Raw genomic sequence first — 13444 nt, 5'->3', positions numbered from 1 at the left:
TGTGGCCGCAAGGCTCCCCGCCCCCAGGCCAGGTGCACCAAACCTGGGCCATTAGACTAGATGGAGACCCGGCAGGAATTGAGCTTGTCCCCAGGTTGTGGGTGGGGGCGGGGCCCAGACAGGCAGCCAAGGAGGCCAAAGTCAAACAGTTTTATTTGAACATCCGAGGCCTGGGTCTGATAGGTGGGGAGAGTATGCTGTGCAGGCCCACCCTGCAGACACAGGAACACCATGTATCTTAAGACCCCTTGGCCCCAGGGCTCTCTGACCGGCCCTGTGAGGAGGGGCGACATTCCCCAGGGCAGCGGTTTGGGGTAGGGCAGGCACGGTGGCCCCAGCTTCACTCTGGAAGCCAGTTTTCCATCTCGTCCATCTCGTCCAGGAGCAGGTGCTGGGGGCAGAGCCAGGGAGGAAGATGCCTTGGCCTCCCTGGGCTCCCCCTCCCAGCTCAGCCTCCAGAACCTTCCCACCTTCCCCAAGACAAGCACCCCAAGGCCACCTCCCCAGGCCCTCCCCCAGGTGCCCACAGTGGCCCGTCCCTGCCCTGCGGGCCCACCTGCCCTGCACCGCCTCCCCCGCAGGGGACGGAGGTGCCCTTCTCCCTCCAGCCTGGGGTCCCCTCCCTCACCTCTGTCCTGGAAGCCACACCAAGGGGGCTCCGCACCCTGCCCTCCAGCCTGGGGTGCTGCTTCTGCTGCCTCAGCATCCTGCCCCCAGGTCCCCAGCATTCCCCAAAGGCTGGGAGGTGGCTTCCTTCTCCCTCCACTTGGTGTCCCTGGGGGCAGATAAGGAGAGAGTGGAGGTGCTGATGAGGCCGGACCCTCGAAACACCCACAGGAGGAAGACATTCTTGAGGCTGCTCTGTCCCCAAGCCAGGACTGCACCTGGCTCCCACCTGCCACCCAGAAACTCCCTGGGGGTCCTCAGGGCTTCTCAGGCTACCCCAGGACTGGAGGCCCTGAGACAGGTCAGCTGGGGGTCAGGGGGCTGTTTTGGAGGGGGGAGGGGGGAGAGATCCCTTTGGCAGGAAGAGGCAAAAGCAGGGGTCCTGCCAAGCCACAACCTGCGTGGCTTTAGGGTGAGGTGGCCACCCTGTGACACGGCAGGCAGATGATGGGAGGGCTGCCTGCCGGTGCCTGGTAGGCAAGTATTTCTGATGTGCGCAACCCCCAGAGTGTGGATGTGACCCCTAACCCTGGAGTGTCCTTGAGGTTGCCAGTCATTCTTCAGCTCTTCTGATCCTCCAACAATCCCCTTTTCTGGTAAAGAAACCAAACCACAGGAAGTTCCTGTCATGGCTCAGAGGTAATGAACCTGACTAGTATCCATGAGGATTCGGGTTCCATCCCTGGCCTCGCTCAGTGGGTTAAGGATCTGGCATTGCCGTGAGCTGGGATCCCAGACATGGCTCAGATCCCGAGTTGCTGTGGCTATGGCTGTGGCATAGGCTAGTGGCTACAGCTCCGACTGGACCCCTAGCCTGGGAACCTCCATATGCCGTGGGTGCGGCCATTAAAAAAAAAAAAAAAAAGGAAAGAAACGAAGTCACAGGGCAAGTTGGTGCCAGAGCAGGGACTTGGCTAAAGACTTTGCCCCTTCCTTTGTGAACTACACAGACTGGCAGGGGCCAAAGCCCGCTGAACGAAAGGATGAGCTGAAGAATGAATAGAAATTTTGCCAAAGGACACGGAGGCATTTTTCATCAACAGAAGCTGGGATGGGCCAGTGTCAAGGAGGGTGGGCTGAAAGGTCCTTGGGGTGACCCAGTGGGGGACTCCCAAGCACCTGCGTGTATTCGCAGGCATGGGCACAGGCGTCAACCGGACAGAAAACAGAAGAGCAACATTAAGACAGATGTGCAGGAAAGCCACGAAGGCACCTGGACAAAGCCCATTGTGGAGCTGAGGGAACAGGCCACATGGCCAGTGGGTGGCAGGGAAGCTTTAAAAGCAGACCCGTGGACCCCAGGCCAAGTGAGCGACTGATGGAGAGCTGTGCATGCCCGGGCCACCCAGAGGGAATCAGTCCAGAGGCCTGAGGAGGTGGGAGGCCTCCTGCCCACTTCCCCAGGGCCCTCAGCGGGCTGTGGGCTCGGAGGGGCCAAATACCTGGCTGTCCACAATGCCCGCCTCCTCCAGGGTGACTTCTGACTGGGCCAGCAGCTCCCAGCCCTCGGGGCTGTCTGTCTTCCAGAGGCGGGACTCCCGCTGTACTACCAGAAGCTTCTTTAACTCTGACTCCACAAAACCTGAGAGCAGAGAGCTCAGCATGGGGCAGGTAGGAGTGGGGGAAGGAAGAGGACATGGCTCCAGCTCCCTCATCTCCAGCCAGACCTCCACTTTCCCACTGCCCTGCCTGCCCCAGAAAACTCACTTCCCATGGCTCCCTCTGGCTGCAAGAGTCTCTTTCCTTGCCTCCCCGGGTGTGTGGGTGACATCTGTCCACACACCCCCACAACCCTTCCAGCCACTGATTCCGGAGCATGTATCTGGAACAACCCAAACTGCCTGGGTTCCTGTGTCAGCTCTGCCACTTACTAGCTGTGTGTTCTTGGACAAGCTACTTAGCCTCTCTGTACCCCATTTTCCTTACAGGGAAGTGAAGACCGTAACAGGACCTACCTAAAAGTTAAAATACATTACTTCATGGAGAGTGCTTGGAATAGAGTCTGGCCCACAGTACTGGCTATAATCAGCAAGGGGGCTGCAATAGGACAGGGGGCCTTCTGGGCACTGTCACAGCAGTGCATGCATGATGAGAGAACCACGGACAGAGGTGGCTACTGGAGTCAGGATTCCCAGCTGGGGAAGTGTGGTGCTCAAAGAGCCACAGCCCTAGTCACAACCCACCCCACTCCCCACCACTCCCTACCCAAACCCTGAGGGAGGAGGACCCCAGGCAGCCCTAGGTGGACCTCCAGACCCGCTGCACACCTGTCCCCCGGCCCCAGTGGTCATCTTAGGTCCTCTGCTACCACCTGGTGGTAGGAACCGGTATCGCACCCACGAGCCGCGGCCACAGAGGGCCATCTGGGAGCTGTTTGGATGGGCTGGGGGCACCACTCTTACCTAGTGTATCTGACGATCTAAAAGGCTTACGCAGCGGCGACGGGAGGGTGACGATGCCTGGGACACAGAACTTGAAGGAACTGTCATCGTCCTCCATTTCCTCCTCTATGTCTTTGTCCTCCTGGGGCGAGACTTCCTTGAGAGGAAACTGAGGGTGTGCCAGGGGCTGAGCAGGTGAGGAGGGGGTCCCCAAGTCCAGCCCCACCCCCACCCTGACCTTAAACAGAAAGCAGGCAGGATGGCAGCTCTCAGAAGGTCCCCCACCCCCACCCTAGCCGGCTGCACAGACCTTGGTCATGGCTGACTTCTGAAGCTGCTTGTACAAGCTGAGGAGGCGGCTCCATGGCGTTGCCCCCACCTTCGAGGAGGCCAGCCTGAGTTCTCCTGTGGAGGGGTGGTGGTCACTGACAGGTGGACAGAAGTGAGAGGCAGCCCAGGCCTGGCCCAGGCCACAGAGGCATGAGGAGGGCTGAGCTGAGGGTGTGGTTTCCCTGTTTTCTTAAGCAAACACCTGCTGTGTGCCAGGCACAGTTCTGGGCGCTTCTCAGAGAACTTCTCATTTGATCCTTGCAGCTGCCTGCTGAAATAAGCAGTTCTAGTCCCATTTTACAGATGAGGAAACTGAGGCACCGAAAAGCCGAGCGACTTGCTGCCATCACACAGCTTGGCCTAGTGGCGCTGGGACTCAGACCCAGGCTGCCTACCTCTGGCCTTCCCTCAGATTGCTCCTGCCCTTCTGGGCCCTGTGCCCAGAGGAGTCAATTCTGTCCATGTCTGGTACCTCCCCTGCCTGTGGCCGCCACACTCACCGTCAAGCAGACACTCCTCCTCCTCTCTGGCCAAGGCCTTGGGGCTGACTTCCAGTGGCCCCGCAGCCCTCTGCAGGCATCCTTGATCCACCTCCAAGGCTTGGGCAAAGCGGCCCCTGATCCCAAAGCACAGTCAGGTGGAGGTGGCAGGTGCAGCCCAGAGATGCGGTGAAAGCCCCCCTAAGCCCCCACCCCAAGGTTCTCCCACAGGCCCCGCTTAGCCTACTCCCCCCTCCTGCACAGCCCTCTGGGGTCCATCAGAGAGATGACGATGCTCCCCCAAAGTAAAGGGAGGGGCGCCAAGTCCAAGTGAACTTGGAAACCAGAAGAAGGGGGAGGGGAGGCAGGGGAGGGGGCCATAAAGGAGCTGGGGAGCACTGGGACCCTGCTCACCCTACACACACCCTTCCCAGGGCCCGGCCTGTCCTCCTGTCCTTTGGGGACCTCCATCCCCAAGCCCTCACTGGTGGAGGACCCAGTCTGCTTCCCCACCCCCACCTCTCCAGTCCTTCCCCCATTCGGACCCTCCCAGCTCAGGCCCACACCCTCCCTTCTGCCTTCCAGGAGGCTCCCAGGTCCCTGCCGCCCAGAGCCCACCTCTCACCTGTCTGAGGACCCCGGGTCCCCCAAGGCCGCCCCTGCCACCTCCTCCTCTTCCCTTTCGTCCATCTCAGACAGGCTGCCCAGCGCCTCCTGGCCTCCTCTGCGTGGATCTGACCTTACTTCTACACCCCGGGCCACCACCCTCAGGACCTGCACAGGGGTGGGGGTCTGGGCCCCCGCATCCCCTAGCTCCAGCCCCGAGGGACTAGTTCGTGGCAGGGCCACAGCGAGGGTACAGGGCAGCGAGGCAGGTGGCCAGGATTCCTTCTGCCCCGCTGCTCCCTGACAGCCAGTCATCAGGGGGGTGGCGTCCTGCTCTTGCAAGGGGCACGGCTGACCCCCCACCAGGGCCTGGTCTGAGCTCTTTGGGCTGCCCTTGCCCCCCACCAGGCTACGGAAAAGGCGGAACATGGACGAGCGGCCCAGATTATGGGCCTGAGGGGTTGGGGCTGGGGCCTCCATCCTGAAGGGGACCTGACTCAAGAGGGAAGGGCCGCAGCAGCTACTGAGACCAACTGCTTAAGAACAGAGGGGGTTAGAAACTTCCCAGAGTTCTAGAAGGCGAAGGCGGGTTGGGGGTGGGGGCAGAGTGTGCCCGGGGGTGGGGGTGGGGGTGTCAATGCAGCACCCCGAGGGTGGGGGTTGGCGAGGCTCCAGGAGATGCAGAGGTGGGGACCCCAACTCTGAGAATGGGGCACACAGCTCTCCCCACAGCCTGTCCTCCTCTGGCTGTGGCTGCTGGTCCAGGAGGGTGGGAGTGTGTGTCCTCCCACCCCTCCCTTCACAGCCAGTCTCATCGGCCCTCTGCATGTTCACATCTACCTGCCTATCACCTGCAGGGTTTCTACCTCCGCAGCCATTGAGGAGCTTGGTACACAGGCCTCAACTGTACGTGGAACCTCAATCTTTTTTGTTTTTTTTTAGGGCCGTACCTGTGGCACATGGAGGTTCCCAGGCTAGGGGTTGAATCGGAGCTGCAGCTGCTGGCCTATGCCACAGCCCCAGCAATGCAGGATCCTTAGCCCACTGAGCAAGGCCAGGGATCAAACCCATATCCTCATGGATACTAGTCGGGTTCTTAACCTGCTGAGCCACAATGGGAACTCCGTGGAATCTCAATTTCATCTTATTATGCCCATGGCACTTACATGCCTGATTATAAACCCCGCTCAGTGACCTTGTCGGAGGTTCCTTAAAGCAGCCGAGTCCCAGTTCGTTCATCTGTAAAATGGATGTGGTCACTGCACCTACTTCCAAGGGTGGTTGAGACCGTTCAGTGAGGCTGGTTTAAAGTGCCCAGCACTGGAGTTCCCGTCGTGGCGCAGTGGTTAACGAATCCGACTAGGAACCATGAGGTTGCGGGTTTGGTCCCTGCCCTTGCTCAGTGGGTTAAGGATCCGGCATTGCCGTGAGCTGTGGTGTAGGTCGCAGACGAGGCTTGGATCCCGTGTTGCTGTGGCTCTGTCGTAGGCCAGTGGCTACAGCTCCGATTGTACCCCTAGCCTGGGAACCTCCATATGCCGCAGGAGTGGCCCAAGAAATAGCAAAAAGACGAAAATAATAATAATAATAATAAAATAAAGTGCCCAGCACACAGCAGGGCTTCACAAACTTCACCAGCCTGGCTTTCTTGCTGATACCGACTGACAGAAGTGGGGCAAGATCAAGGAGGAGGACAGGGAACCAGGGTGGGAAAAGCTGTGGGTGGGGACACTCGGCAGGGGTGGGAGCCGCGCTCTCCGCCCTGAGCCCAGCCCCAGCCCCGCGCTGCAGGCTTCAGCGGCTGCATCCGGCGGCCGCAGAGCAACTTCCTCTAGAGGGAGCTGATTGGAGCGGGAGCCGCCGGCACCTCTATGATCGCCAAAGCCTCGCGGGTCCTGAAGGCCGCGCTGGGGCCAGCCCAGGCTGCATCCTGACACCAGGAACTCACTGGCGCCCGTCTCTGGAGGCCGAGCCTGGGTACCTTACCCTGGGAGTGGCCACTGGCCACTGGGATCACCGGCCTCCGCCCTGCTGAGCCAACCCAGGCCTGGGCCAGGGTCTGGGCAGGTAAGCCGGGAGGGTCCCGCCTGTGCTCCCCACGCCTGGGAGCTCCGGGCCGGGGGTAGGTGAGGGAGGCAGGGGGCTGGGGGGGGAGGCCCCAGGCTCCCCCCAACCCCCGGGACTCCACCGAGCCCTGTTGGGGGTCTGATCCACCCGGGGCTCCCTCTGGCCACCCCTCAGGCAGCTTCCCCTCTCACCCTGGCCCTAGGGGCCTGAGAATCGGGTGTCAAAGAACCAGGCTCTTTAGCAGTCTGGGGGATGGGGGGGAGGTCAGAGCCAAGGTCAAGGGCACGGGGAGAACTTTCACAGCCTCCCTGCTGCCCCAGGAGACCTAAGAGCGGTCTAGAGTCAGGCACTTCCCCTGGGGAAGCATCCTGGCCACCCTCCTCCCCTGGGCAGACCCCACAAGTGGGGAACTCAGAGTACCAGGAAGTCAGGCGCTTGGAGGGGGCAGGGGTAGACCCAGATCAGCAAGGCCTGGGGCCTTGGGGCTGCTCTGCGGCGCCAACTTCTCCCCAGCTCTGAGCCCGAGGGTGGCAGGGGTGCTGTCAGCATCCTCCAGCCCTGCAGTCCTGGGGGCACCAAGGGAGCCAGAAGGGCACCTTGTTCAGGAGGAAGCTGCTGGGATGGGTGCATGCCAGGCCAAGGTTTGTCCTCCCCAGGTGGCACTGGGTGGAGGAGGGGAGGCACAGGTGGTCCGGACCGTCCCCACCCTTCTCTCTGCTGCTTTCGAAAGTAGCCCCAGGCCTGAGAGGGAGGGGTGGGCCGGGAGGGTGCACTGGTCCTCCCAGGGAGCTGGCCCAGGGCAGGGAGGGGCCTCCCTGGGGCGGGAGGAGGGACCTCTGCCTGGGTGATGGAGGCAGCTTTGGGGTGGAGGGAAGTGAAGGGGTGCAAACTGAAAGTGAAACAGCTCATGTCCAGGAAATACTCCCTCTGCAGAGGGTTTACAGAGCAGCCCAGGCAGCAGCCAGAACTGGGTGAAAAAGGAGAGTAGGGGCTGGAGACCCGAGGGCAAGGGGTGCATGTAGTTTTCTCAACTCCCCGTGAGAAGGGAGTGGGAAGAGCACAGGCAAACGGGGAAGCTGCCCTGGAAAGGACACTCTCTGAGGTCCATAAACTGGGAAATAAATCCGAGGAGTTCCCGTCATGGTTTAGCGGTTAACGAACCCGACTACTATCCATCAGGACACGGGTTCGATCCCTGGCCTTGCTCAGGGGGTTCCAAAACGAGTGTTGAGTGGAGGATGGGCTCCTGGAAGCTCAGACAACCAACCGGACTCCTGGACCAGCACGTGGCCTTGGCACTGACTTCTCTGTGCCTCATTCTTCCCACCTGGATAGTGGGTATGACCGTGCTTACCCTGTGGTCAGGTCAATGTGCTCTGTGTCCGGCACCCTGGGGAGGACTCCTCTGTACGTGCTGGAAGTTTACCACAGGCACTCAGGAGGGTTTGCGGCTCACAGGCCTGACATGGAAAACAGGTGTGTTCTGACTGGCCAAGGGGAAGTGGGACCTGCAGGGCTGGCCTTCATGGGTCACTGGCTGGAAGGTGGCAAGTCTGCCGTAGGCGTGTGCTGGGGAGGGAGCAGCAGAAGGAACCTCAGCCTCTGAAATTCACCTCACGGGCCCAGGAGTGGGGTGAAACACGACCAGAGACCCACCCCTCCCGGGGCTGACCCCAGGGTGGGAATCTTGGCCGCTAGCCTTTCCCAACCCCGTCTCCCTTGAAGAACTGCCAGGAAAATACTCAGCAAGTGCTTAGGGCAGGGGGGCCTTCCGGAAGTGGGCCCTCCCTCTGGGCAGCTCTGACCCCATCTCTGCTCTCTCACCCCTCCCCAGGACCTGAGAGATGGCATCCGGCCAAGGCCCAGGCCCCCCCAGCCAGGGCTGTGGAGAGCCCGACCCCTCGTCCACATCAGGTAAGGATCTTGCTGCCTCTCACCCATCCCATAACCGCCAGGACCATGTGTGAGGATGGAGAGGCCAGGCAGGACTTAAAGCAGGCTCGCCTGCCCCTGAATACTCACCTGGGATACGCGGCAAAGCATCTCCCACCCAGCACAGTTGCCCGTGGGCTCAGAAGCCAAGTGCACACCAGGTTAAGCCTGGGGGCGGGGTGGGGTGGGGGCAATGGCGGCTGGAAAGGGCCAGGGAGTGAGCAGGAGGGCCCAGTGCCACCAGGGCAGTGGGTAGAGAGGGCAGTGGGAGAAATTAAGCTGAACTCACCAAGTCAGCCCTCACAGGGATAGGGACTGTCCCACTCTGGGGGGAGATCAGGTGGCCGCCCCTCCTCCCTCTGCCCAAGGGCCACCCACCACAGGCCATCCTCTGGACTCTGGGCTCAGTCCCAGCCCTGCCACTGCTGCCCAATGAGACATTTCTGGGCTAGAGTCTCACATTTGTTCTCCATGTTCCCTAAGCCGTGAGTGAGGGACCCTGCTGGCTGGGGTAACATCCTGGCTGCACTGCTGGCTCCAGCTGTGTGACCTCGTCCAGTTACCTAAACATTTGGGGTTCCCCATCTGTAAACTGGGGATCGCCCACCGCACAAGGCTGTGAGGAGTAAAAGGCCAGCGTGAGCTCTAGGGGTTAACTAGAGACCACTCGGGGACACTTCTGTCCACAGGCAGAGTGAACCAACCGTCCCCAAAGCATCCCTCCCTGACTCTAGCTTTGGCTTTGATCCTCAGAGGAGCAGGTGGCCCGGGACACGGAGGAGGTTTTCCGCAGCTACGTTTTTCACCGCCATCAGCAGGAGCAGGAGGCCGAGGGGGCAGCTGCGCCCACCGACCCAGAGATGGTCACCCTGCCCCTAGAACCTAGCAGGTGAGCAGCAGCCCCTGGGCCCTCAGGGACACCTCTAGAGAGGTCGAGGCTCAAACGCAGCCCTGGGAGCTGAGCGACCTGGGGGATTGGGGGGGTCTTCCTTTCTCCCACTGCTGCACCTTTCTCATCTGGGCTTGCAGCCCCATCCGTCTCGGACCTTGTCCCTGGCCCTTGGCTCCCTGTCTGAGAACCCCATCAGGGCCTCAGCAGGCCAGGGTGCACAGGGCCAGAGGCATCTTGGGCAGAAGCCCTTTGCCGTGAGCCCAGGGCCCGGGACTGCCTGTCTGCCAGCCAGCTCACCTGCTGCCTCACCTTCCTCCAGCACCATGGGGCAGGTAGGCCGCCAGCTCGCCATCATTGGGGACGACATCAACCGGCGATACGACTCGGAGTTCCAGGCCATGCTGCAACACCTGCAGCCGACAGCGGAAAACGCCTATGAGTACTTCACCAAGATCGCCTCCAGGTAGCTCTGGCCACCACCCCTGCCGAGCCAGAGCCATCACCAACAAACTGGGCCCTGCCCCTGGGGGCACACCCGCTCCTCCATTGTTGTCAGGAAATGTGCTCACTGTCCTGTCTGCTCACTCAGGGCCCAGATGCCTGATCTTTGGTGCATAAGGTCACAGCCCTTGAGCTCACAGCCTGTGAGCTCTGCTTAGGTCAGGACTGTAGAGGGCTTGGGTGGGACTGTCCCCAAAGCTCCCCAGAAGGACATAGCTGTCCTTCTGATTTGGACTCATGACTCATACCAAAGACGGTAAGATTGGAGTTCCCGTCGTGGCTCAGCGGTAACAAACCCGTCTAGTATCCATGAGGATGCAGGTTCGATCCCTGGCCTTGCTCAGTGGGTTAAGGACCCAGTGTTGCCGTGAGCTGTGGTGTAGGCCGCAGATGCGGCTCAGATCTGGTGTTGCTGTAGCAGTGGTGTAGGCCAGCAGCTGCAGCTCCAATTTGACCCCTAGCCTGGGAAATCCCATATGCCCATGTGCGGCTCTAAAAAGCCAAAAAAAAAAAAAAAAAAAGATGGTAAGGTTGCTAGTCCTAGAAATGGTGTCCAGATGCTGTCCTCTGGCATTGGACAAGCCATCTGCAGTGGCTAAAGGGACCAACTGCCTGCATCACATCTTGGCTGTGCCATCTACTGGCTTTGGGCAACTTTCTAGCCTGTAGTTTTGTGGTCCATAAAATAGGGGGACTATGCTGAGAAGAGTGTCTACACTCAAAGGCATTAGCTGTTATTAGCATCTGGGGTAAGGAGGTTCATCTCAGGTAGATTTAAGGCTGAGAGAAGGCAGGAGTAGGCAACAGCTGCAGAATTAGTGCTCAGAGCTGACACATCCTGCCCGTGTCCTCAGAGGCCACCACCCACTCTGCTGTGAGTCTGGGACCTGTCCTAACTCCTCTTCTATCCTTTTTCTCTGCTGTCCCTCGGGCTGCCAGGCCACAGCAACGCCCACAGGTAATCTCCCTGCGGCCTCTGTCCGCTCGCTCTGTCCTGTGCTCTGTGCCCTCCACGTCCCCAACCCCGGGGCTGCACCCCAACAGCAGCATCTGCTCACCTGCCCTCTGAGCTTCCTCCTCCCACAGAGACGCAGGCTCTTCCCAAATCGAGGTCAGGCTCAGCCATTCTGCTTTCCAGCCGGGGGAGGGGATGAGGTCCCAGGGGTGAGAGGGGAAGCAGGTTGGAGGGCTTTCTGGGGGTCCCCGCTGATTGTATCCATGCTCTGCCTGCAGCCTGTTCGAGAGTGGCATCAACTGGGGCCGAGTGGTGGCTCTTCTGGGCTTTGGCTACCGCCTGGCCCTGTACGTCTACCAGAGGGGCCTGACCGGCTTCCTAGGCCAGGTGACCCGCTTTGTGGCCGACTTCATGTTGCATCACTGCATCGCCCGGTGGATTGCGCAGAGGGGTGGCTGGGTGAGTGCCTGGGTGTTGAAGCTGCCCCAGCCCCAGTCCCAGCCCCGCCCTGCTGCCCACCCCCCTCTGACCACTCTGTCTCTCCTGGCAGGTGGCAGCCCTGGATTTGGGAAATGGCCCCATCCGGAACGTGCTGCTAGTTCTGGCTGTGGTTTTGCTGGGCCAGTTTGTGGTACGCAGATTCTTCAGGTCATGACTCCCAGAGGGGCCCTTTGGGGTCCTGAGACCCCTTTATGGACTTTGGCCCAGCCTTATCCCCTCCCCTCCTCCCCTGCAGGGGTCCCCCCGCAAGAGTACAGGAGCTTTAGCAAGTGGGCACCCCAGCATTGGAGGCCCCCATGAAGGAGTCGGTCAGGCTGCAGGGGTGCCCCATCATTGTGTGGTGCTAATGGGCCCCTCTCAGAGGGGCTGTGACCCCTCCCCTAGCCCATCTGCTGGGCGTGGAGAGATTGATAACTTGGGGGATAGGCCAGGAGCCACTTCTCCCCAAGGAGTTTTAGCTTTTCCTGATACCCTTGGGAGGACAGCCCATCCCCAGCACTCTGCCCAAGGCTAGGATGGCTGGGGGGGTGGGGGGGGCGGCAGCAGCTCTGCCCCAGGATTCTGCCCTTTGGGAAGGGCAGAGCCTGAGAGTTGGGCCTGGAGCCCAGGCCCTTCCTGAATATCATATTCTCTGGGAACAGGACTGGTGGAGGGTGGGGGGCGGGGAGGTGCTGCTGGACTTCCCCCCTCCCCCCCATCCCTCCATCCCCCATTGCCACTGCAGTTGGACTCAGGGATTCTGGGGCAGGGGTGCAGACCAGAGCTGTCTGAAGCCCTCCATCAGCTCCTGCCAAGCCTGCCTCCTGAGGTCCTCCCCGTCCCCCACCCTCACCTGTTCCTACTTGCTCCCACCCCATTCACTACAAATGAAGTTCACCCCGTCCCCATCACCCCAACTAAGGCAGGCAGGGGTCTTGGGTGCTGCAGTCCTGAGGACGGGCCTTGCTCAGACTGCAGGGTTTAGGTTTGTTACTATCAGGGAAAGGGGTAGGGAGCTCATCTTGAGGGCTGTGAACACCACTAGGAACCCTGGGGTTGGGACCCTCCCTTGTGGCCAGGGCACTGTGTAATCGGGGGTGTGGCTAGAGGAACTGTGAACTTGAACTCGACCCCCAATCTCCACCTGCCACACTGCACACCTGCTTAAGCCCCTGGCGTGGGGAGCAGGCTGTCTACCTTGCACTGCAGGGGTTTGGAGGTGGCGGGGAAGGAGTTCTTGATTATACTAAATGCAGGGAGGGGGTGCAGTTGGAGAGGGCTGGCCACTGCCCAACCTCTGAGTGTATCTGAAAATAAACTGCAACCCCCCCACTCCCGTTTGATCATTTCTGTCTCCTGGGCTACCCCTCTCTCCAGTCAGACTGGCTTGGGGGAACCTGGGCATGGCTGGCTCTCACCTGGTTTAGTGAGAATAAAGTCTCATCTTGGGCCTCCAGGATCCCCTGGAGGGCTGGGCAAGCTTCTCCAGCCCCCCAGAAGGCCCCTCTCTTCTCTGGCCTCTTCTCCAGTCACTCCCCTCATCTCTTTGGGTTCCAGGCAAGTTTCCCACCCCCACAGAAGTCACGGGTCTCCAAACTGCTAGGCTCTGGCAGCAGAGCCCATGGAGGGGATGCACCTGCCTGGGGACCCCCACAGGCCTGGCCTGACTTCCTCCTCGCTTCAGGGGACCACCAGTCACGCTTGTCTCCTGCTGGGACAGTGTCCCCCACAGCTCACACACAGGGCTTTCCATTCTAGTTCTGTGCTGCACGGGAGTCCCTGTGGGGACTGAGCCAGGGGGATAAAAATAACAAGCACGGGGGCGTTTAGATGTTCCAAAATCGACAAAGTCTTTCCAGCCCGGGGCACTCTGTTTTCTGACACCCTTCCAGAACGGTCACATGCAAGGCCTAAAGCACTCGGGCTTCTCTTTCACTCCCCTGACCCCTGGTGGCGTCTTGCCAATCGCCTGGGCCCTCCACCCAAGTTTTCGGAGTCCTCCCAGTTCCAGGGAGAGGGCCCTGCAGCCGTGGTGGCCACAGGACCCCCAGCGCCACCCCACAATCTGCTGCCGTTAAAGTTCTAGACAACATTTATGGGACACACTACGTGCCGGGCTTTCTGCCGAGAACTGATCACACATGCCCAACCAGCA

The 13444-nt window shown here is 60.5% G+C and overlaps 2 protein-coding genes across 4 annotated transcripts; one reads left to right on the top strand and one right to left on the bottom strand.

Moving 5' to 3' along the window:
- Window positions 1-135: 135 nt before the first annotated feature.
- On the bottom strand, window positions 136-7898 carry LOC125135203 (putative gametogenetin-binding protein 1). 3 transcript variants are annotated; one of them, XM_047795031.1, is made up of 7 exons: window positions 7884-7898; window positions 3878-3993; window positions 3358-3452; window positions 3069-3216; window positions 2109-2248; window positions 629-775; window positions 136-391 (listed from the first exon to the last, which is right to left on the bottom strand). In XM_047795031.1, the coding sequence occupies exons 3-7, from the start codon at window positions 3364-3366 to the stop codon at window positions 341-343; spliced, it is 495 nt and encodes a 164-aa protein (XP_047650987.1). In that variant the 5' UTR covers window positions 3367-3452; window positions 3878-3993; window positions 7884-7898; the 3' UTR covers window positions 136-340. The 3 variants fall into 3 exon arrangements, with proteins under 3 accessions (XP_047650987.1, XP_047650985.1, XP_047650986.1); XM_047795029.1 differs by lacking the exon at window positions 7884-7898 and adding an exon at window positions 4482-5431; XM_047795030.1 differs by lacking the exon at window positions 7884-7898 and adding an exon at window positions 4482-5431 and having other exon boundaries at window positions 3069-3204.
- Window positions 6275-12621, top strand: BAK1 (BCL2 antagonist/killer 1). The gene is made up of 6 exons (XM_047795033.1): window positions 6275-6529; window positions 8364-8443; window positions 9215-9350; window positions 9673-9816; window positions 11088-11268; window positions 11360-12621. The coding sequence occupies exons 2-6, from the start codon at window positions 8374-8376 to the stop codon at window positions 11462-11464; spliced, it is 636 nt and encodes a 211-aa protein (XP_047650989.1). The 5' UTR covers window positions 6275-6529; window positions 8364-8373; the 3' UTR covers window positions 11465-12621.
- Window positions 12622-13444: the final 823 nt, after the last annotated feature.

This window comes from Phacochoerus africanus, chromosome 9, assembly GCF_016906955.1.
Source record: "Phacochoerus africanus isolate WHEZ1 chromosome 9, ROS_Pafr_v1, whole genome shotgun sequence".
Lineage (NCBI taxonomy): Eukaryota > Metazoa > Chordata > Mammalia > Artiodactyla > Suidae > Phacochoerus > Phacochoerus africanus.
This window is presented reverse-complemented; position numbering and strand designations above follow the sequence as displayed.